A 25,852-nucleotide genomic window follows, 5' to 3' on the forward strand; every position below is an offset into this window, starting at 1 on the left:
TTGGGAGAAAGACAGGTCTTTCAATCTTCATAAAAAAATTTCATTCTTGAAATCCACAGGGAAGTTCTACCCTGATATTGACTTGATAGAAGTGAATGAGACCAATAGAATTACCTATTTCCCAAGGGGTAGATTTATAAGATCCTCTAGCATAAAATCATAACGATTTATCTGAAGTGAATTAGGCACACACATAAACTATAGATATATGAATTAATTCTGGGCTCACATTTAATTTTAGTCCCAATCTAAGAACCATGGGTTCTTATGACATGGCCCTGATTGATACTCACCCTTACGAAGAAATCACTAAAGATATGGATCTATAAAAAAAAGTGTGGTTAAAAAATGTCAGATGGTGCCTGACTCTCTGGAAAAAAACAAACAAACAACAACCCCACATTTCAGTTCTTAATTGCTTCTTTAAAAAAGAAGCAAAAAAAAAAAACCAAACCAAGAAGCCATTCAAATGAGGTATCAACCAAGTCCACATGGAAGAAACACACCAGCCTGTGTGATCCCAGGATTGTAAATAACAAAATCCAAATTTGAAAGAAGGAATGTTATCAGAGCTTAAATTATTAACACCTGATTTTCAGAAAGCTAGGGACGACAGTGGAAGCCCAAAACCCATGTGGAGGGTGCCACATGGAGGAAGCCTTTGGTAAACCCTCTCTCTGATCATAGCAAGGGATATGAGTAGCCAGCCTTGCTTTCAGGCAGAGAGCCATTTATGGCAGGTTTAGTTACAGTAGGTTAAATGCAAGAGCTCATCATTTGATTTCTCTTTGACCCATTTTAAAGTTATTTCACATTTAATATTTTATACTTTCTTTTTAAATGGGGTTTTTCAATGTTTTGTCTAGTCATTGTTAAGGATATATATATATATATATATATATATATATATATATATATATATATATATATGTTTGTTTCCTGTCTATGTTTTGTTTGATTTTCTGGATATGAAATCCAGGATAGGTAGATCTCCAGAGACAGTAACTGGATTGATAATTGCCTAGGAGAATGGCAGGGGAAGATTGGTGGAAATGGGGAGCTAAGGATAAAGAGTACAAGAAGAACATGTTCTGAAATTGATTGTGGTGATGATTGCAAAATTAAAAAAAATTAAATCACTTTATTGGGGGCCCTTATATCTGTTATCACAATCCATACATTCATCCAGTGTGTCAAGCACATTTGCACATAGGCTGCCATCATCATTTTCAAAGCATTCTCTTCCCACTTGAGCCCTTAATATCAGCTCCCCATTTCTTCCCCCACCATCCCCTGACTGTCCTCCCTCACGAATTCTTGATAAGTTATAGATTATTATTTTCATATCTTACATTGTCTTCCATTGCCCCTCACCCACTTTTCCCTTGTTCATCTCTCCAGGAAGGGGTTATAGATGGATCCTTGTGATTGATTTCCCCTTTCTCCCCCCACCCTCTCCTTATCCTCCTGGTATCTCTACTCTCCTTGTTGGCCCTGAGAGGTTTATCTATCCTGGATTCCCAGTGTTGTGGGCTCTTTTCTGTAGCAGTATGCATGCTCTGATCTAATCTCATTTGTAAAGTAGAATTGAGGTCATTATAGTGGGGGGAAGAAAGCTTCCTAATATAATTGAATTATTAAATTGTATGATATATACACTCCCAATAAAATTATAAGTTAAAAATTTTCAAAAAGCAATATCTTAGGCTAGAAAGGGGTAACCAATCACAAGGATCTACATATAACCCCCTCCATGGGGGAGGGCAATAGAAAAGTGGGTGAAGAGAGATGTTGGACAGTGTAAGACATGACAAAATATTAATACATTTTAAATAATAAATTGTAATAAACTATAAATTACCTAGGGTTCATGATGAAGGGGGGTTGGGGAGGGAGGGGGAAATGAAGAGCTGATATAAAGGGCTCAAGTAGAAAGCAACTGTTTTGAGAATGATGATGGCTACAAATGTGTTTGGCAAAATGGATGTATATATGGATTGTGATAAGAGTTGTATGAGCCCCCAATAAAATAAATTTTTTTTAAATCCTAGTGATTCTTAATAAGGTTCTTGCTCAAAACCATACAAGTACTCTGTAGGGGAAAGATGAGGCCATTTGCTCCAGTGAAGATTTATCGCCTCAGAAACATATGTAGTCACTAAGCATTGGTATCACCTCAATAACTGTTGTTTTGGGAGTTATCCAATGATATTTGTTATATATTTTTTATTGTGCTTCCTTTTGCCCTTTCTAATAGAAATCAAATTAGAAAGACTAAAAAATTTAATTTGCTCTGAACTTCTGTAACTCTATAGTTAATGACATAAAACTTAAGATTTAATTATTTCATATTTACTTAAGATTTATTCATTTTGCATTTATAAGTGACTAGTATTATCTATACAACTAGAATATAAATCTCTTGGGGGAAAGGATTATGGTTGCAAGGCATCTGAGTGCACATTTACTCTTTGATAATTGTCCAATGGCTTAAAAGATTTCTAGATCAAGTAAATGCTATTTTTGAATAAGGTGTCATTAGAGAAAATAAGTCTTGGGAAATCAGTGGAATTGCGGGTGCCTCAGTTATTATGCTGTAGGTCTGATGGAGAGTAATTAGAAATATTAAGACACTTGGAGAATATTCTTACAAAGTGAGGACATAAAGAGAGAAACTTGAAAAATCCTAGGGATTCCCTTGCATATGTAATTTTTTAAAATTCCCATAAACCTCTGGTTACAGCCATGAATGCTGCCCTCTCCCCCATGGCGCCCCAGAAGAGCAAAACTACTCTTGTTCTGGGAAAGGATTTTCCATCTCAGTACCAATTATCCTTCTTGGGTCATAGTAATGAAGTTGAGACGTATTTGTGCAGGACTTGGTTCGCTGATTCTGTCAGTAGTGTCTGCACGTGAGACTGGTGAGTTGGACTGAGGCTGGGGTGTATTACGTGTTTGGACACAAATATCAGCAAGATTTGGACTTAATTCCTTTCATTTACTCTATTCATGATACACATATTAATTTTCAGGTACAAACCAAAATATTTTACATTCTTTTTTTATAGTTGGTAGAATTTTAGGTGATTCTGTATACTCTAGTGTTTTTTATCTTTAAAATCATAATATATGTTTTTTAATCATAATATATGTTTACACACATTTATTATTGCTTAATAGAATTCCATATTATCAAGTTATCTTAGCCAAATATATGAGCTTCAGAAAAAATTAAGAAACTAAAAAATAATATTTATATGACATTACTTTCATTACAAAAATTCCTATTATTGGAAGAATTCACTGATTCATTAATTCCTTCATGCTCTCACTCTACTTTTCTCTGGATTAAAGTTACATTAGGACTTCATTTGGAAAGGCTGGGACACTTCTTTATCCATTTTATATCCTGAGTCTTTATTAATTACCTATTTATGGATCTCCACTACCTGCCTGTCAATTTGCCATACTGTGGTGGCTTGAATGCTGCTATGGCCTTAGAATCTATGCACTCAAAACACTAGCCAGATTTCTAGGGCGTGCACAGACTAAAACAAACTAAGAATAAAGGCCTGATGATCGCTTCTCAAAAATCAGTGAAAATGTTATGGATCACAATGAGACATTGTCTTACTTGCTTACTGTGGACATGCTATCAAGAGGGATCGATTTATAGAGAAAGTCAGCATGTTTGTGAAATTGAGGATAAGCAAGAGTGAAGGAGGTCTTCGGTGAGATGGATTGACAAAGAACTCATCTGTGGTCTCTGAAGTGCCAGTGATGATAAGGACATAGGAATGAGAATTTTTCTTTCTGTTGAGCTAAGGTCATCGTTAGTCACAGTTGAATTAACAGCAGCTCTCCAGTTATGTAGCTAAGTCGCTTCTTACCTACCTGTCTACTTTTCTACATACTTACTTATCTACTACTCCACAGAGATCTGGTGGTTTACTGGGCTGCTAATAAAAAGGTCAACAGTTTGAAACTACCAGCCGATCCGTGGCAGACAGATGAAGCTTTCTACTCTTGTAAGCTTACAGTCTCAAAAACCCACAGGAGTAGTTCTATCCTCTCCTATAGAATCAATATCAGCCCCAATCCTGAAGTTACCTTGAGGGCAGTGAGCTCTCCCTGTCGCTACTGGTGGAGTCATTACATCTTGGGATGCTAACCACAAGGTGAGTCTTTACAAACCATCAGCTGCTCAATGGGAAAAAGACGGGCCTGTCTATTCCCATAAAAAATGACAGCCTCAAACCAACAGGGGCAGTTCGCCCTGTCTTATGGATTGCTATGATTCATTGGCAGTGAGTTTGTTTTTTTGAATCTATTTTTTCTACTCAAAAACCCTAATAAATTACAGATATCTCTTAATGGATTACCTTTGCAAAGATAATAATGCACACTTATCTTGTGGGATTTCTTCCAAAGTTATGTTTCCACATTTAAGTAGTGTATCCATCCCTATTTTCTCTCATAGATCTCCTGGCCACTGCATCGTGCTTCTGTCATTCCTCAACAGTTCTCCGTTGATTTCCTAAAATCTCTGATGCAATGTGTACTGCGCGAGACTCGGAATGCTGGGGCTCCTAGGAAGAGGTCCTGACATCTCCCATTTTGAAGGTTATTGAATCGTCTTCAGAGAGAGATGTCGTAGCTAAGAACCTGATCACCCTTTGTGGGTTTTCTCCAGAGATGTGTCTTTAGACTGACTAGGTTAGTGCACTATGCGAAGATAAGTAGAGAATCAGAAAGAAGTCAAGGTGATGGTTTAAATGCTTTTGACTGTACTGAAGTCCCGTGAATGAAGGATGCGAGGGTTTTCAAAAGTTTGTTGTAAATTTCGGTTATCTTTTTATTCTGTTCTACAAATTGCTCGAAACCTTCTCATATACTAGGAACACAAAGTGACAAGAGAGCCGAATGACCATGACAGGTTGGAGAAATGCATGTATGATCCATATATTAAGTAAAAAGAAGACATTTATTGATTCAGAAAACAGAATCTTTCTGATTTTCCTCATGTGGCTGTGACAAGCAAATGCCATATTAGATATCATTAAAATTAATATCAAACTATTATATTTGGATATTATTTCATAATTATTTTCCTGCTTCTGATAGCAATGGTAATAAAATAATTACAACTATGAATATTACTTAGGACAGACATTAAAGATGAAATCAGTTTTTAAAAATTAAATTAAAATCATCTGTGTGCTGAAAAATTGGGGAAATAGAGAACCTGAGGATTCAATCAGTACGTTAACGTCAGGGTAAATCAATTTTTAAAATGCTTAGATTTCATCTAAAATCACTTATATTGCATTGAACTTCGTGAATTAGTGGTCTCTAAGCACAAGCTCCTTGTTTTGAGGACAAAGCAAATTTGTGTAGTCACTGATGACAAAAGTAGAAAGTAGTAAAAGAAATGAGAAGAAATAGAAAATTGTTTAGATTTTGATACACTATTTAAAATCAGGTTGAAGGTACAAAGACAGGCAATATTACATAGCAGGAACAGAGATTAATTAATCTTAAGTATATCTGCCCAGAGGCATATCTTTGATTCATATTTCTCGTCAGATAAATCATCTTTAAAGGATGATTTATTTCTATGTATCTTCTATAATTAACTAGTTCAAAAGTTAAGGCATGACTTACAATGCTATATTAAGCAAATTGTCTATGTTCTAAATGAAATTAGTATATACAATCTGACCCAACATCCAAATAGTCACTCATTCCGTAAGGAGATTCTTCATTTGTCATCTACTTCTAAGAAAAGTAAAAGACAGAGAGCAAAGTATAGGCAGAAACATGATAACTCTTCTTGCCTCTGGAACAATGCACTAATTACATATTTTTTGTGGGTTGTTACTTTTTATTAGCATCAGTACACACGACGCACTGGAAAAATTCCTCCAAATGAACATCGCCATCAGAGGTCTCCGATAGTATGTCTTCAGTCAATAGTTCCAATGTGCACCCCTCGTCCTTCTTGCTGTTGGGGATCCCAGGACTAGAAAATATCCAGCTCTGGCTTGGCTTCCCTTTTGGCACAGTCTGTCTGATAGCCCTCCTGGGAAACATCATCTTCCTCTATGTGATCCAGACCGAACACAGCCTCCACCAGCCCATGCTCTACTTATTGGTCATTTTGGCTCTGGCTGACCTGGGTCTGTCCACTGCCACCATCCCCAAAATGCTGGGCATCTTCTGGTTTGGGCTCAATGAAATTGCCCTTGGTGGCTGCTTAGCTCAGATGTTCTTTATACACCTGTTCACAGGCATCGAAACCTTCATGCTTGTAGCCATGGCTTTTGACCGCTATGTTGCTGTTACCCTCTTCGGTACAACACAATTCTCACCACCAAAACAATTTGTATTATTGTCATAGTAGGAATAGTGAAAAATTTTGTTCTGGTTTTTCCCTTGATTTTTCTCCTTCTGAGACTTTCATTCTGTGGACATAATTATTCCCCACACTTACTGTGAACACATGGGCATTGCCCGTCTGGCTTGTGTCAGCATCAAAGTCAATATGTTATTTGGATTGACCCTCATTTCTATGATTCTTTTGGGTGTTATTCTGATTGTGATCTCCTATGTAAAGATTCTGCACGCTGTCTTCAAGCTCCCCTCTTGGGCGGCCAGACTCAAAGCTCTCAATACGTGTGGCTCCCATGTATGTGTCATTTTAGCTTTCTTCACGCCCGTTTTTTTCTCCTTTATGACTCACCGATTTGGCCACAGTATTCCACGTTATATCCACATCCTCCTGGCTAATTTATATGTGATCATCCCCCCTGCTCTCAACCCCGTGATTTACAGAGTCAGAACCAAGCAAATCCGAGATCGGGTGGTGATGATGTTCCTTTTCAAGCAAGTTTGACAGAGCCCTGAATTTGGAAGCAGTTTTCTGTTGCAGTCTGAAGAAGGGAAATTAATTATCATCGACTTAGTGGTTGAGTGCTGTACAGAATATAAAGCTAAGCATATTACATTTCCTTAGAAAATATTTTTCATCAGACTAAATGTATATATTATTCAGTTAAACAATGGGTGTCATTGTGCTTCTGTATTAAATCAGGACTTGTGGATAATATGCTAATAAAACTTGAGTATATTTTATAGGCTCATTAAACACAATTTATTAGCAAAGGTCAATGAGTGCTTACGGTACTAAGAATTTCCCAAGCTCATTTCCAATAAATTTTCAGAGCAAATAGTGTGCAGGGATGTTTTTTGGATGTGAGGTCATGATTCACAGAATCATTTCCAATGACTCAAAAGTCTTCCTTCCCAAGTTGGAAAGAAACAGAGGTGTCGAGGCAATGTGTGACTGTGTGGGGGTGGGGGTGAGAGGGAGCATGCAGCCTGCAGCCAGAGCTGGAGTACAGGGGCTTCGTCTTCTCAAACTGACAGTTCAGAAGTTTTCTTTATCAAAAGTTCTACAAACAGTCTGTTGGTACCAGTCTTCTTTGTCAACAAGCTGTGACGGCTGCTCGAGCAGGACTGACCGAACCAGAAACGTGCATCAGGAATGTGACGTGGATTCCCAGAGAATTAATAAAATATAGCAGCTGTGGCTTTTACTTTGTCTTGGCTCAAATTAACTACTTTACAAAAATTTTCAGCCCTAGCTCTCTAAATAAGATGAACTATTTATGAAAGAGCGGACTCTCCAGAATCATCTAACTATAATAGGGTAGGAAATAATATAAAAAATAGTTATGATTGCAACTCATACTCTATTTCAGAAATGTTTAAATAGAAGCTATTTAAACTGCCCAGAGTCATATATTTCAAAGGAATCAGTAGAATGCCTATGACATACTAATTTAATCTTTAATAAAAGTCAGATAAAGTAGGGGTGAACAGAAAACCCTGACAACCCAATTACAGCTCCTGGGACTCTTTCTCACTATTACAGGATGCACTTCACTTTGGGACTGTTTATCCACAAACTACATACTAAGGGATCTTGTTCTCAGGGAAACCAGAAACAGGTTTACTGAGAGGTCTTTTACATCCTGATGGTGACATAGCTCAAATGGGACTGTGTAAGTAGTTAAAAGCATATGCAATCTAAACATTTTCAGTTAACAAACAATATAAGCAAGCTTGTATAGAGTGCATACAAGAGAGCTTCAAACAACCAGAAGCTGCTATAGAAAGGCCTGGCATTAGCATTCACTGGTTGCAACTTAATCCTATCTTTCCACAAGTAAATGCATGTATGTGAGTTTTCATAGTATGTTGGGTTTTGAGAAATGCTATGGAATTGGGGGTAAAAGGTAATCATCTAATATATATGGCATATAATATAATATTAAATTTTCAAGACAAATATTTTGCTGGAATGTAAAAGTATTTCCAGTATTGTTAACAACAAAGTAAAATAAGCAACTTATCTTATTGTTTATCTGTACTTAATTTTAAATAGTCATAAAGTCATCCAGCTTTCCAGATTTATACATGGAAATAAAATAACTCATTTATGTCACACAGTAGGAAGTGTATTATAGTCTTCTGATATATCACTGTTAATGCCTATTCTAAAGAGTGATATAAAATTTTCTCATCTTCTTATCTTTCTGCATCATTTTTACATGTCTATTCTGTTCCAGTATTTCTTATTTACATTATTATTAAGTGTGAACACAGTCTTCCATTCCTATAAATCTCTAGGGAACTTATTTTGGTTGTAGAGAGAGCCCCAACTAAAAAGGACAAGGGAAAAAAGCTTTTACATAATAACAGCCTTCACTTCACTGCCAGTGCGTTATTTCTTACTCATAGAGACAGAGTAGAGCTGCTCCTGTGGGTTTCCTGGCTGTAATTATTTCTGAGAGTAGAAAGCCTCATCATGTTCCTTTGGTGCTGCTTGTAGCTTCAAACTGCCGACCTTGTGTTTTTATCTGCCCTTGTTCACATAATCTCTAGCAGTAAATCTTAAAGGACTTTTTGCTAAAATAGCCTTCATACATAGGCTCTAAATCAGAGGACTTGATAGTCACACAAAGTTTTTCATGTTCAGAAACAAGTTGAAAATAATTATCCAATTATTGTAATGAACTGCAAGATCAGATGGCATCAAGCAATGTCCAAGTCAAAGAGCTGTAGTTGGGTTGACAGACCATGGGGTTGAGTTTATATAGAGAAGGTAGTTACACAACCAGCATGAGCAGCTTTTGTTAAAAACCCAAACTATCTTTACAACAAAAAGAAATCAATGATTTTCAATAAAATGCCAAGATCCCTTTCCCAGTAGGTGAACTTACTCAGTTCTCAGACTAGAAAAAAACCACCCATAATAGCATGCAAAGTATTGGTACACTCACTGTTAAATTGATCAGACTTTATAAAAAACAACATGACTATTTTCATAAGTAAATATTTGGACAAGGGAGAACATCCAGAGTTTGGGAAGTTGGGGGTTGAAGTAATATATCACAATAATTGATGGTCAAATTAACACAATGGTTCCCCAATTAGACGGAGAAAATATAAGACCCTTATAATAAAGAGATCATTAACTCGGATACTAACCACTTGTCTGCTAGGTTGTCATACTGTGATGCCTTGAATGTTGCAGTGATGCTGGAAGCTATAATACTGGTATTTCCAACACCGGCAGGGTCACCCATGCTTAACAGATTCCAGTGGAGCTTTGAAACTAAGAACAGACTACAGAGAAGAAGTAGGCTATCACTGAAACACTCATGAATAGCAATGGAACATTCTGAAATACAGTGCTGGAAATGGGCCCCTCAGGCCAGAAGCTACTCAAAATATGACTAAGAGCTGCACCTTCAAAGTGGCCAGTATAATGGCCTGAGTAGAGTAAAGCTTTTGGGACCTTCATTTGCTAATGGGACACAACTCAAAATTAGAAGAAACAGTTGTAAGCATCCTTTAATAATGAGAACATGGAATATATGAAGTATGAATCTTGGAAAATTGGAAGTAATAAAAAATTAAATGGGATGCATAAAGATCAATATACTAGGCATTGATGAGCTAGAAAAAAAGACTGAAAATAATAACAATGTACAATCTATCGGGGGGGTTATGAGGGTGGGGTTCTGGAGGGGGTGAAACAAAAGAGCTGGTACCGAGGGCTCAATAGAAAGTAACTGTCTAGAAGAGAATGAGGGCAACATATATATAAACACACCTGATTCAATTGATGTATGGATTGTGATAAGAGTTGTATTAGCCCCAATAAAATGACTAAAAAAAAAGACTGATTCTTGACCATTTTGAATTAGACAATCATATGGTTTATTGTGTCGGACTGACAAATTCAAGAGAATTGGTATAATTTTCACTGTCAAGAAAAATGTATTTAAAAATCTATCTTGAAGTAAAATGCTGTCTCTTATAGGACAATATCTGTATGTATATAATGAAGTCAAATTAATACAACTATAATTCCAATTTACACACCAACAACTAAATCAAGTGGTGAAAATAATCGAAGAATTCAAACAATATCTTTAATTTACGATTGATGAAAATGCAACCAAGAGGCATTGATCATTACTGGCTATTGGAAGTTAAATTCAGCAAGAAAGAGGAAGGTCCTCTATGAGATCTCAATGATATGGATTGACACGGTGTCTGCTACAGAGAGCTCAGACATACCCGTTGTGAGGATAGCTTTTGTCATTCTAAAATCTTATTTTGAGTGTATTTTGTTGTGCAAAGTCTTAATGTTATTGTTTCCTAGCAAGAGGTTATTTTACCATTTTAAATCCTATCTCATCATCTTAAAGGATAATTACTTGTGGGTTGTGATGAAGAACATAGTCCTTCTGTGTCTCTAGTTTTCAGAAATGTGAGTTTAGACCAAATAGATTATTAAAGTTTGCTTGAGAGGCCAGAGAATGAGAAAGTGTAATGTAGGGGGGCTTAATGTACTGAGCTGCTAACCTATAAGGCAGCAGTTGCAATCCACCAGTCCTTGCCTGGAGAAAGGATGAGCCGTCTACCTCTTTAAAGATTTAAAGTCTCAGAAACCCAAAGGGCACTTCTTCTCCATCTTATAGGGTCACTGAGAACTGCAATTTACCCAGTGGCATCTAGTTTTGAATCACAATAGAGTTATTTAGATCGATGAACTGAATAAAGGTTAAATGTTTGAGAGTAAACAAAAAGAAGGTGTATTTGGACAGAATTCTCGCAATCCGGTTGTTAGAGGGTTGGGTTCTATCAGAGCATCTTCTTTTTGAGGACAGAGATCTGGGGTGTGATTTGGATGAATGGAATTTATTTATTTAGGAATCAATAGCTGCTCTGTTTTCTATTTTTTATATGAGTAGCAAGAGGTATAATACATTGAACATTGTCTTTTAAAATTATTGTTTAAATTTATATGTTTTTATTATAACTTTTAATATGGGTTTCTTCTAAGTGACAAGGATGATAGTAGAAGAAATAATAATAACCATAATTTTCAGATTAGGCACAAAGTGATAAATAATTTGAATTTTTAAAAAATAAGGTGGATCTGTGGTGTTTGTTGCAGGAATAGGAAGAAGAAATATGTAACCTGGAGAATTCTGTCAGTAACTTTAAAATTCCACAGTACTTTAAGTGTTTGACAATATGGCAGATTAATGGGCATTTCTGTGTTAGGGCAAATTGGATTGTATTGAATTTCTGAATTCAATAGCAGATAAGTTCTTGTTTCAATAAAAAGAGTCAGATATCTTAACCTATCAAAAAACATGAAAAAACACAAATATTAAAGTAAAACAATAAAATCTATTTGTACAATGATGAAATATTAACAAAGTAGGTGAAGGAAGAAATATAAGCCCCATTGAAAATATTAAAAACAGGTCTATTTTACTTAAGTATACATTTACCCATATTTCTAGCATATAAATAATCTTTAAATGATGCTTCTAAAATATATAATATAGGACTAATATGACAACCTATCATAGTTTATCAGAGAGATGCCAAAGTTGACAACTTTTTCCAAATAGTTCAGGTCTAACATAGAATGCTGTTTAGATAACCTTGTCTAGTGTTCGAATACTGATTCATTCCTTATAAAATAGTCTCCTTAACTTCTTATGTAGAAAGAAAATTTTTTTAAAAGCAGTGAAATGGGAGGAAACATAATCTTCTGGATTTAAAGAAAAACACATTAATTTTGTATGTTTGTTCTTATTCTATATTCATTGAATTGATGAGGAAACTAAAGATTCCTTTAAGTGAACATGATGATGAAAGTCTAGTACAAGAATGTCCCTAACAGGTAAAGTTCATGTATTAATCATTTATCCTTCCTGTAATTGGGATTCTAGGACTTGACAATGTTTAGCTCTGCCCTAGCTTCCCTTTGGTACAGTATATCTTATTACATATTTAGGAACATTGTCATCCTCTTTGTGACCCATAATAAGCATAGTCCATGTCCTATTAATGACTGACCTGGGCCTACCCACTGCCACAATCCCCCCAATGCGAGGCATCTTATGTCTTGGCCTCAGCAAGATTGCCTTTGGGGCTCCTTACCTCACGTGTTCTTTATAGACTTACTTATAGATATTAAGAGGTTAATGCTTGTAGTTATGCTCTCTGTGTTGTAGTGTGTCACCCTCTCTGATACAATACAATCTTCCCAACAAAATGGTATCTTGGTGCAGTAGGAATTCAGACTAAAGTTGTTTTGTTTATTCCACTGGTATTTCTTTCCCCTTGTGAGACTCATTCTGTGGGCATCATATTACCCCCCCCCCCCACACACACACACTGACTACAAACCCATGAGCATTGTACATCTGGTTTATTTCAGTATAAGGTCCAACATTATTTAGATAAATTCTTAGATAAATCTGTTTGTAATATTTTGATTGCTGTAACCTATATGAATATTCTGCACACTGTCAAGTTCCTATCCTTGGATACTCTGCATATGGATTTCAATACTGTGGTTCCCATGTATGTGTCATTTTGGCTTTGTTTACTTCAACAATAGTCTTTTTATAATTCATCAATTTTTCATTATAGCATATCCTCTTTCTAATTCATAGGTCATCATCTCCTGTCTCCTAACTTCATTACCTATGTATTGAGAACCAAGCCTCTCTGATATTGAGGGAAGATTGGGTCGGGATAATAGTCTTTAAAGAAGTAACGTATATACTCAAATATAAGCCGACCTGAGTATAAGCTGAGTTACCTAATTATTACCTGGGAAACCAGAAAAACTGATTGACTTGAGTATAAGCCTAGGGTGGAAAATGCAGAAGCTATTGGTGAGTTTCAATAATGCAGAAGCTATTGGTGAGTTTCAATAATCAAAACAAATGAAAATAAAATTACTAAAATTGATACATCAGTGGGGTAATGTATCTAAATATTTATTTTAAATAAAAACATAAATAAAAGGACAAGTCATTTAACATTAGTAAACCAGCACAGTAAGTGGAAAATAGGTTCAACAACAACAAAAAAAGCTATCATTGTTGATACCTTAAGAGTACTATTCCCTGAGCTCAATCGGCAACCAAGCTAAAATGTAAAGAGTTAAAATCCTTCAAAACTGGATTCCTCATCATCATCTGTATCCCAATGCAGAGTTTCAGCTGGTGTGAGGTCATCATAGACGCTGTCCTCACTGAGATTGCCATCATCACCATCACTGCTGTCATTTTCATACAAAACGCAGTCTTCACTGCCATCCATAGCATTACTAATACTACATTTCTGGAAGGCACGTCGCACCATGTCTTCTGGAATGTCTTCCCATGCATCTCGAACCCACTTTGCTATTAACTCTATGTCAGGCTTCATGAGATTTCCTCCTTTTGTAAGTCGGGCTTGATCAGATGGCATCCATTCATGCCACAACCTTCGTACACAGTCTTTAAAAGGCTTATTCAAAGATACATCCAGAGGTTGCGTACAGATATAAGCCCACCTGGAATAACAGCTAGAGTAACTTCACTAGGTTTTCACAATTTTTTAATATCATCCAATTTTTTAATATCATCCAATAGGTGGGCTGTGGACAAATCCCAAACAAGTAATGATGGTTTTTTCTTTAAGGCTGAGCCTGGTGGTCGGTTCCAAATTTCTTCCAGCCATTTTTTTTTTGTCCCCTCTTCATCCATCCAGCCTTTAACATGTGCACGCACAGTAATTCTTGGTGGGAAATTGATCTTTTTAGGCAAGATCTTTCTTTTAAAAATATTGACAGGACGCAGCTTAGTTCCATTAGCTAAACATGATAGAAAAACTGGAAAGTGGGTTTTTTTTTTTCATTCCCTGTGGTTCTGAGAAAAATGTTTTCTTCTCCTAAACTTTCCACAGTTCTGTTGCTTGGAAGATCAAAAGTCATTGCAGTTTCATCCATATTCCCATTATCTGCCAGGTCATAATTATAAATCCTTCTTTGTTTTATAATAAATGACTGGAATGACATATGGTAATTTTTTCTTCAAGGTCTTGTGGCAACTCTGGGAAGTCATTGTTCTATGTCTCAAACATAGGCCAAACCTATTCATGAAGTGGGTACACCATCCTGCTGATGCAGCAAATATTTCAATGCCTGGTGCTTTATATTTGTCATCCTTTGCCATTTGTAGAGCACGTATGTGGATTCCCATGCATGTTAGGCAATAACCGTTTTGACGACACTCCATAACCCATTAATGCAATTCACTCTCTAGAGCACCTTAAAAAGACGTTAAACCACGACGAGCTTTTTTAGCTTTTGGAATCTGTTCCAAGTCAGCTTTCATTTTCCACCACTCCCTCACTTGCTTTTCATCAACACAGAATTCCCTACTTGCAATACTGTTATTGCTCTCTTCTGCTCTTGACACAACCTTCATTTTGAAACCAGCCTCATATGGCCAGCGTTTTTGTTTTGGTTCAAAAGAGAAAGAGTAATTATATTGGGTACATAATTTTTGTCTGAAATCTCTTGTGAATGAAGCAAAATATCTGTATTAAAATAGTAAGTGCTTAGAACTTAATCATGGACACTCAACCCACTTTTTCATCTTATTAAAATTGAAATATAATCTAAGTAAGATAGTGCCTGACCTTATATTTGATTTTTGGAACCTTTGTATTGTATGATAGCCATTGCCACTGAGTCGATTATGAAAGGATGAGTCAAACAGGGAGTAGTATAACACCAATGAAATGCACAATATTCCTCTGGTTCTTTGAGGTTTCCTCACATTCCACTATCACAACCCCAGCCCTGTCCTTTACTTCAGGCTAGACACTAGTACAGATAAGAACTCAGGACACATGGAATCCAGGTCAGATAACTCCCTCAGGAACAGAAATGGGAGGAGCGATACCAGGAGAATATGTGGAAGGTGGGGACAGGAGGGATAAGAGAAGGAAGGGGGACACGATTACAATGATTGACACATAATCATAAACCCCATCACCCCTGCTAAAGGGGATTAACAACAGAAATCATGGGTTGAGGGAGGCAACAATCAGTATAAGATGTGAAAATAATAATAATTTATAATGTATCAAGGGGTCATCAGGGTGGGAGGGGGGATGGATGGAGAAAGGAGAGCTCAAATAGAAAGTAAATATTTAGAAAATAATGATGGCAACATATGACAAATATGCTTGATATAATTGATGTGTGGATTGGTATAAAATCTGTAAGAGCCCCTACTAAAAATGATCTTAAAATAAAATAAAGATACCATGTAAAACCTCAACATTTTCAGCCAAAACAAGGTAAGAGGCCTAATCTGCAACAGATCATCAATTGCTCATATGCAATTTCAGAGGAAAGCTGAAGGAAATTAACATAAGTCCAATGAGCCAAAACACAACTTTTAATATATCCTACTTGAATTTAGAGACCATCTCATAAACAGATTGGACACATTGGATACTGATAACCAAAGAATTTAGCTTCTCGGGGGTGACCTTAAGAACATCATACATGAAGAAAACAAAACTGATAGTATTGAAGGAAGAAGTCCTAACTTCACTAAACACTTTAATGAAAGACAGTACTTCAGGAATTAACATACCAAATCAAATGTCCAATAAAGTGATAACCGATCTAGAAGCACTTATTTAAATGGCAAGGTATTTGGAAGGCAGAGGCAGACAAACCACACGTACCTTTTAGAACAAACACATGAAATACCAAATGAAATACAGATGATAATATTGAAGCCATGGTGTTGTAGTATGGTATGCATTGGGTTAACAACAAGGTCAGCAGTTCAAAATCACCTGCCACTGTGAGGGAGAAAGATGAAGCTGTCTACTCCCATAAAGAGTTGTAGTCTTGGAAACCAAAGGGACCAGGTCTACTCTGTCCTATTGGGTCACTCTGAGTGAGAGCAGACTTGATAGCAGTGAGGGTTTGTTTGTTAGTTTCAGCTTTGCGGCTTCAGGAATGGATAGCATATTGTATTGAATATCAACTAGGAGAATAAGTTGATCAAAAGGGCCAAGAATTCAGGAGGCTGAATTGTTGACTAGCCTCATATGGTGCAATCATCTAAAATTTTTGTAAGAAGGATTCTCTCAAGATAGTGTCCTAACGTCCAAAACACACCAGTGGCTGATGACAAGAAAAGTTACATCCTCTCTTGTTTCTCAAACCTTCACTGTTACCTGACTGTGGCCAGTTCTCAGCCTCACCCACCTAGTGGTCTGAGACACCAGACTGGTCTTCTAAACAGTCCCTCGCTCTGTCTGACCAGAGTTGCATTCTCATGGACTTGGGTCCTAGTGTACTGCTATACCTGTGTCTCTAGGATTGTGAATTTGACCTCATCTGACCCACATGATGCACAGTGCTAGATTCATGGCCACCCTTAGATGAAAAGAAACTCTTTCCATAACCAGCCACCCTTCCCCCAGAAGCCTTCAAGTCCAGAAAGATTTCCTTCTGGGAACAAACTCTCTGACCTCAAATACCCTCTGAAGCCAGCATGCACTACTTCCTGATCAGACGCTCTGACCCCACATAACATCCCAGCCAGTAGGAGCTCCATAGATAACTGGATGTCCCACTCCTGTATTCTTCCCCCACTCCCCAAATTGTGAGTTCTTTGGCTGTAACAAACAGAATATGAAACTATCAAACAATTTAATTAGTATTATATGCAAATAATTTTTTGTTAAAGGAAATTAAAAAAATATTTGCAGCAGTAGACAAGGCGCTGCATAAATTTGAGCCAGATTCAGATAAGGACATGGAATGAAGGATATCATTGCTAATGTCAGAAGGAACTTGGATAAAAACAGGAATATCAGAAAGATACTTGTATTTTATTGGCTACTTACTATCCAAAGGTATTAGAATGTGGATCATAATACACTATGGATGATTTTTCAAAGAATGGGAATTCTGGAATATTTATTTGTGCTCTGGTAGAACCGATATATAGACTAAGAGGTAGTTTTATGAACAAAACAAGGCAGTACTGAATGGGTTAATATTAGAAAAGGTGTACATTACAGATATATCCTTTCACCATCTTATTCAAACTGTATTCTAAGCAAAGAGCCTGACAAACATCTTTCTGGTGTTCCCTGCTTTCAGCCAAGGTCCACCTGACATCAGCAGTGATATCCATTGTTCCATGTCCTCTTCTGAATGAGGCCTGAACTTCTGGCATTTCCCTGCCAATATTCTGCTGCGATGATCTTCAATATATGAATGCAACACACTGCTGCAATGATCGTCAGTATACTACTGTTGAGCATCTTCAGCAAAATTTGATTTGCATTTGCTATCAATGATATTGTTCCATAATTGGAGCATTCTGTTGGGTCGCCTTTCCTTGAAATGGAGAGAAATGTGTATCTCTTCTTGTCAGCTGGCCAAGTAACATAAACGAGTGTTTCCAGTGCTTTATCAGGATGTTGAAATATTTACTTGGTATCCCATCAATTTACAGAGTCTTGTTTTTGGATAATGATTTTAGCTAATGCTTTCAGTGCAGCTTAACTTTGTCTTTCAGCACCATTGGCTTTTGCTGATATACTACTTCCTGAAGTGATTGAATGTCAACCAGGTTTGTTTTTTTTTTGTACAGTGATTCTGTGTATTCTTTCCATTTTCTTTGGATACTTCCTGCATCCTTCAATATTTTGCTCGTAGAATCTTTTAATATTGCAACTTTAGGCTTGAATTATTCTTCTGTTCTTTAAGTTTAAGATATACTGAGTGTGTTCTTACCTTTTGGTTTTTGAATGCTAGGTCTTTCCATATTTCATTATAATATTTTATTTTGTCTTCTTAAGCTGCCCTTTCAAACCGTTTGTTCAACTCTTCGATTTCATCAGTTTTTCCATTTCTTTAGCTACTCTATGATTAAGAGCAAATTTCAGAGTCTCTTTTGACATTTACTTTTATCTTTTCTATCTTCTCTTTTTTATAACGTTTGCTTTCCTCATGAATGGTCTTCTTGATGTCCTCCCATAGCTCATGGCTCTTCTGTTATTAGTGTTTGATGTAGAAAATCTATTCTTGAGATATTCTTGAATTCAGTTGGGATATACTCATGGTCATATATTGGCTTTCATGGGTTTGATTCACTTTCTTGAGCATCAACCTAAATTTACATATGAAAAATTGACAATCTGTTCTGCAGTAAATCCTGACCGGGTTTTAGCTGCTGATATTTGAGGATCTCCATTGCCTTTTCCCCAGATGTAGTCAATTTGATTTATGTATATCCCATCTGAAGAAGTTCATGTATATAGTTGCCTTTGGATTGTTATAAAAAGGTATTTGTTATGAGCAGCTTGTTAGGCTTGCAAATACCTATCATTGATCTCCAGCTTAATTTGTATCACCAACACCATACTTTACAACTGCTGTTCTTCCTCTTTGTGTCCACCTTTTGCCTTCAAATTGCCAATATTAATCAATGCATCTTGATTGTTTGTTTGATCAGTTTGGACTAAAAATGTTAGTAGAATTCTATAGCTTCTTCATCATTAGCTTTGAAATTAAGAAATAACTTTGAATAATAGTTGCATTGTTTGGATTTCCTCGAAAGTGGATAGATATGCTCATATCACAGAATAGATCTTGAAATGTACCTTTTGATAATGAATACAATGCCTTTCCTCTTGATTTTGTCATTCCAAACACAATGACTTTTTAGCTTAAAAATTATGAGTCCACGGTTGTTTGCACCCAGGTAAACTATGATCCCTCACTGAGGAGCTTACAAAGATGTGTTTCTTTTAAGTAAAATATTAATTGGTTTTATTTATTTATACAATATAATTATAAATCTCTCTCTCTTTTGACTTATGCATCCAATCCATTTACATTCAGTGTCATTATTGATAGGTGTACAATTACTGTCATTTTGTTTTCTCTGTGTGTGTGTGTTCATGTTGGTTTCTTTGTTCCTCATACTTTTCTATACTAATTTCACTTTGTTTCTTTTCATTTTCTTCTTTGATGTTATTTTACTGTCTACTAGGTTTTTTGGATTTTCCTCTTTTTCATTTTGATGAGGTTTTTCTGTTTAGTTTGAGGTTATTTTGTGACTTATTACTTATTTACTATTATTCCTAATTTTCTCTCTTGCAAACTATTTCACCCCATCTCCCTTAGAATATTTTCTATCTTACATTATTTCCTCTATTATGTTTTTCAGACATCATGCAATTCAATATTTCAGTCATATCAAGAATTGTACAATTTCTACCGCAATATCCAAATGACCAATGGCCATAAGAAATCAAAGCTCTAGTCAAAATACTAACAGACCACTTGAATCCCAGTTTCCACTACCCTAAGGTCAGAAAAACTAGATGGGGCCCAACTACTACTTTTTACTACTCTGACAGGGATCAAATTAGAGGGTCCTGTGTAACATGAGAGAGAAATGTTAAATAAAATTCAGAGCCTTGAAAAAGACCAGGCTTACTAGAAGATAGAGACTAGTAGATTCCTGAGATTATGGCTCTTAGTTACCTTCCAGGTTTGGAAATGAACTCACCCGTAATTTATTTTTCAGCCAAACCGGAGACAGGTAGGTCTACACCATGAACAATAACACTAAAAAAGTATGCATTTCCATGAATAGTCAACAATTTGACACGAAAGGCAGCATTTGACCAAGGCCAATAATCAGAATGCAGAAGAAAAAGAGGAGGCATGAAAATGGGGAACACAAGCAAGAAGTGGAATAAATGACATTGTATTGTGGGGATTGTAATCAAAGACAAAAATGTTTGAATAGTTTAATACAAAACTGATTTGCTCTGTCACCTGCTGTGCAAACCATCAAAACAGTTAAAGGAAACAACAAAATAGGAAAAGGTTCATATCATCATTAGAAATCAATTAACATTACATTCCCAATACAAAGGAAACAACAAAACATACACACCTCAACACAAGCACATACATAAACTTACTAATGCTGATAAAGGTGTGCAGCTGTTAAAACATTTATCTACTATTGGTAAAACTGGAGAAAAGTATACACATTGTGACAACTGTTTGGCACTTTTCACTAAAGCTAGTAATGTCCCCTTCCTCTCGCCCAGCAGTTTTGTCCTTAGGAGATGTAATTGATTGCAAATGTCTTCCTAATGATATGTACAAGAATATCCTTAATGGTGTTATTTATACAAGTATAAAACAGATAAAATCTAAATACCACAAAGAATAATTAAAATGGATATATCCATACAATGAAATATAGTATAAAAGGTAGGAAACTTTGTCTGTTTTGGGGGTGAGTAAAAAAGTATTACTATAAAATCATAGAAGCCTTTATTAAACAAAATATAAAATCATGATCCTACTGTTTCTTCACATATTCTCCATCTAGGTCTAGAAACTTCTGATGGTAGTATTTCTAGTTTTTCTAGTATTTCTATCTAAGCCTTCTACAACAAATTTTATACCCTTCAATTTATACCACATTAAAAGTCTAGATTTGGCATCCTTGTGCAACTGAAGTCATGTTACTTTAAAAAATTTTTGAGTCTTTGTAACAAGAAGAAGTCTGAGGGAACAATTAAGGCCAGTAGAGTTGATGAGGTAAGTTTTCTTAATGAAATTCTCATTGGGCAGTCCTTGCTATTAAGCATTTTCATGATGAGGGGGAAATTGTGGTGCTATTTCCATGGTCTTTTCCTTACTAATGCTGTTCTCAAGTTTCTTAAAAGTTCTTCATAATAAGCCCCAATGGTTGTTCTGTGTTCTACTAAAAGTCTGTCATTGTGTCGATTCCCACTCACAGTCACTCTGGAGGACAGGGTAAAACGGACCCTGTGGTTTTCTAAGACTGTAAAACTTTACAGGAATTCAAAGTCTCATCTTTCTCCCAGGAGTTGCTGGTGGTATAGAACTGCTGAACTGTGGTCAGTTGACCAACACAATGTTACTAGGGCTCCCTTTGATTGCCCAAGAAACTTTTTCCATACCCTTCTGAACTGACATTCTCTGTCTTGAGTTTAACTAACCAAGTCAGTAAATCTCAGAATCTACTGTTTTCATTGGACCCTACGCTCTGGATCATATCAGTAATTTTAAGACTCACCCTCTATTTGAAATTCATTCCATAAAATTGGCATGCATTTCTCTGAATATTCAATTGTCTTCTTTAGTTTCAATCTCATTTAAGATTGATGGGAAGATAAAACCTTTGAACTAGCTGATCTTCAGGCAACACTTTTTGTACCCATTGACTTGAAAGCTTGTTCAGGTTAAAATGTTTGCAAAAAGTTAAAAATGATGAATCATGTGAGATGACAACTACAGTAGTTTTCATGTCAATGGTAACTCTATGGTCTTCTACAAGTTTATGGATTTCAGGCATACTTTCTTCATTTCTTGAGCTTGGTGATCATCCCAATCTTCCTTTAACCATTTGATCCATCTTATAACCGTCATTTTATGGTCAATGTTCTCAGAACCTGAAAAGCTTCAAAGATATCCACTTGACTTTTGTTTTAATTTATTATTAGCCCTGACTTCAAAATAGTTTTCTTCCATGGTATCTGATTTTTAATATATCTTAATGAAACAAAGATAAGTGTATAACTGATAGAATTTGGCTGTAGTCATCCACATATTTCCAATATAAACATATACATATATGAACTGGAAATGTAGTAGCAATACATTTTGATTTACCCCTATGATTCTAAAGTGATTATATGAATGATTCTCAAAGTATAGTTCTGATGGAAAGATATCAATAAAAAGATGACATATTATATTGTTTAAATTATACAACAAACCAATCCGCAGTAATAAAATGAGAAAAATGATAACCTTGGAGACATGGAGGCCTCTTCTGGATTATTGGTAATGTCACAGTTTGGTCTGAGTGATGTTATAGTTACCCCAAATTAGCATTCCAGCACTATCTGGCAACCAAATCTTAACAATTCCATGAATAATATACTATACTAGCCAGTGGAGCACTCTAATTTTCAGGCCATTCTTCTAGAATCACATCCACGCCAAAAGACCCTGGATGACTCCACGGGTGTTGGTCCTCTACCTCTTTGAGGTATCTGCTAAACCATGTGAATTCAGAGTTGAGGGTTGGGTAACTTCCAAAACAGAGGATTGAAGGGAAGAAGCAAGGACAGATCAAGTCAGTCTCTCTCTCGACTCAGAGTCTCTTGCCCAAATTTGTTACCTCAGCCTTGCCTTCATGAACTAGCTCCAGTCACTGGAAGAAAATTTAGAAATTTCAAGAAAGTTCAGGATCCTGTGTCTGTAGTAATGCATAGGTTTATGTACTTGTAAAAATTTATATGTGGTCCAATAAAATTCCTGTACTTTTATACATATATGTGCTAAACTTAAATTTTAAGAAGGAAAAATATCAATTAAGCACATTTAGTCAAGGTAAACACTAACCAAATATACACATTTGATAGAATATTGAGATTCATCTGATAAATGAAAACGAAGAAGTGCAAATTTTAAAAACACCATACTTTGGTAGGCCTTTAATACTCAGTGAACGAATGAACAGCAAAAGAAAGCTTGTGAGCCTGTGAACAATTGCTATCTAGAACATTACATTTGGCTTAGAGAAGGCAATAGAAAGGTATAGAAATTTACCTCTTTTAGAGTGTACTGAAATATCTTAAATTCCAAATAATGTTGATGTGGCTATGAAGTTTTCAGTAATTCTTAGCACACACATACACATACACACACACAGAATAATTCACTGTGAACAATAGTCTAATTAAGGAAACGTCTGCATATATGTGATAAACTCAGAAACATTCCATATAATGTTTATCGTCAGGGTAATTTCTCCAAATTCTTCTCTCTTTTTTATATTAGTCTTAAAAGTTTTTGCCATAGAATACAGTATTAATTGAAGTTTATAGATATAAACAATTAAGCAGTCAATAAAGAAATGATACTCTGGCAAAACATTAAAAAAAACCTGTCTTCCTTGATTCTTGCAATGTACATCAATTTGAAAATATGGCCAACAGAATTAATTATCTGTAAATAAAAAGAAGCATTTTGTTCTACATAATAATCTCTACTATACCTTGTTCGTTAGAAGTTAAACATAAACAACCAAACAAAACAAAAACCTAATTCTAGGGAAACCTTGTAATTAAATTACCTCAGACTTCAGTATTCCAGGAACCATCACTGTGATTTTTCTGATTCTCATCACATTGTGTAGTTTGTAGTGTGGTGTGTGTTGTTGCAAGATTCTGGAGTGGAGAAACGATCTTGTTTCCATATTATTTTTGCATATTTATGAGATAATTTGCTAGTCTTTTAAAAAAAAATACTTGAAACCCGCTCCCGAATCTGCTTGGTCCTGACCCCATAAATAACAGGATTGAGGGCAGGTGGAACAACAACATACAAATTGGCCAGAAGAATGTGAATATATTTGGGGACATTCCGGCCAAAACGGTGGGTCATGAAGGAAAACAAAGCAGGTGTGAAGAAGACTAGGATTACACAGATGTGAGAACCACATGTGTGAAGTGCCTTGAACCTGGCGTCACGAGAAGGAAGACAGAAGACAGCCCGGAGTATTCTCACATAGGACATGGCAATCAGAATCACATCCACAAACACCATCGATATAAGAATTAAGCCAAAGACCATGTTTACCTTTATGTTGGCGCAGGCCAGCCTAGCAATTCCCATGTGCTCACAATATGTGTGGGGGATTATATGGTGTCCACAGAAAGGAAGCCTCAAGATAAGAAAGACCATAGGGAGAACCAAAATGAAATTGACAACAAATACCACCACCAGGATGTAACCAATTGTTTTGTTAGTGAGGATCAGGCTGTACCGAAGAGGGTTGCAGATGGCAACATAGCGATCAAAGGCCATGGCAACCAACACGACAGTCTCCATGGCCGTGAATATGTGTATAAAGAACATCTGTGTGAGACAGCCCCCAAAGCTAATCTCTCTTAAATTAAACCAGAAGATGCCCAACATTTTGGGGATTGTGGATGTAGATAGTCCAAGATCAATGGAAGCTAACATAGCCAAGAAGTAAAACATGGGCTGATGAAGGCTATTTTCAGTGTGGATCACAAGCAAGACAGTGATGTTCCCCACGAGGGCAATCAGGTATACAGAGCAAAAAGGGAACCCAATCCAAAGGTGCATCTCTTCAAGGCCTGGAACTCCTAGCAGGAGGAAGAAGGAGGGGTGGAACTTGGTATCATTTGAATCAACCATCCCCTCTTTGGTTTGTGGAACCTGAGAGAAAACAAGCACATTGACAAAGAATTTAAACGTTTAAATGACGTAAAATAAAGTACAATGCATTTATAGCAGCAATTAGCAGGAAATCATGAAGGAGAATATTTGCTAGTCTTTGAATTATGATTCATTTAAACATTCAAAACTAAATTTAATTTCTAAGAAAAAGTCAGGCAAACTTTTAAATTTAATTGTATCCTATTGTGTTGGAGTGAGACAAACTGTATTTAAATAAACAAAAGTAAATATGAATATGCATGCGCATTGTCTGCTTATATGCATATCAAGTATATATAAGAGCCTTAAAGGAAAATAAAGCTTAACATCAGACAATGATTCTGAACCTGGGGCCAATTTAAATACAGTCATGAGGGAAGTAGTTTCCAACAAACAAAGACATATTTAAGTAGAAACACGAATGTAGTATAAAGATGATTTATCTTAAACTTGGTAATGAAAATTAAGTGTGATTTAGATCTAGGTTTACATTCCTGAACGAACGTCCTTGAAGTGAGTACAGCATGGAGTGAACGTGGTGACAGTTAGCTTGCCTCTCGGTAAGGAGCCCTGATGGTGAATTGGTTGCGTGAACCCAGTCGCCACTCCAGGGGAGATAGAGGAGGCTTCCTTCTCCTGTGATAGTTACAGTTTCAGAAATGCACCGGGCAGGCTTAACCTGTCATTGACGGCTGCTGTGGGTCAGAATGGACTCCATGACAGTGAGTAGCTGTAGCAGTAGTACTAGTAGCAGTAGTAAGGGTATGGACTAAGCACTGGACTGAATGCTCACCATAAGATCAGTAGTTCAATCTCAGTAGCTGCTCTGGAGGAGAAAGAGAGGCTGTCTGCTGCAATACATTTTACGTTCTCATAAACCCAACATGGAGACAATGTTACCCTCTCTCTGGGGAATGAAGAAACAGGCTTGTGAGAATATAGGAGAGAACAGAATTCTTCAACTTTCTATTATTTTTCTTTCTTTTTTCCTAATTAGCAGCTGGTATGATAAGTGGCTGAACTTTGAGGTGTACCCTGAGATTTTAGACTCAGGGAAGCTTGAGTGAAATGGATGTGTCAAGGAATTATTCACTCCCAAAAGCTCTATTTAGGTTTCAGTGGAGA

At 36.3% G+C, this 25,852-nt stretch overlaps 1 protein-coding gene and 1 pseudogene across 1 annotated transcript; one reads left to right on the plus strand and one right to left on the minus strand.

Annotated features, from left to right (window-relative positions):
- Positions 1-5,959: 5,959 nt before the first annotated feature.
- On the plus strand, positions 5,960-6,895 carry LOC142446770 (olfactory receptor 52E8-like; annotated as a pseudogene).
- Positions 6,896-23,776: 16,881 nt separating this feature from the next.
- On the minus strand, positions 23,777-24,706 carry LOC142446771 (olfactory receptor 52E4-like). Its single transcript, XM_075548512.1, has one exon. The coding sequence runs from the start codon at positions 24,704-24,706 to the stop codon at positions 23,777-23,779; it is 930 nt and encodes a 309-aa protein (XP_075404627.1).
- Between the last annotated feature and the right edge of the window lie 1,146 nt (positions 24,707-25,852).

Source organism: Tenrec ecaudatus, chromosome 4, assembly GCF_050624435.1.
Source record: "Tenrec ecaudatus isolate mTenEca1 chromosome 4, mTenEca1.hap1, whole genome shotgun sequence".
In the NCBI taxonomy this organism is placed as follows: Eukaryota; Metazoa; Chordata; class Mammalia; order Afrosoricida; family Tenrecidae; genus Tenrec; species Tenrec ecaudatus.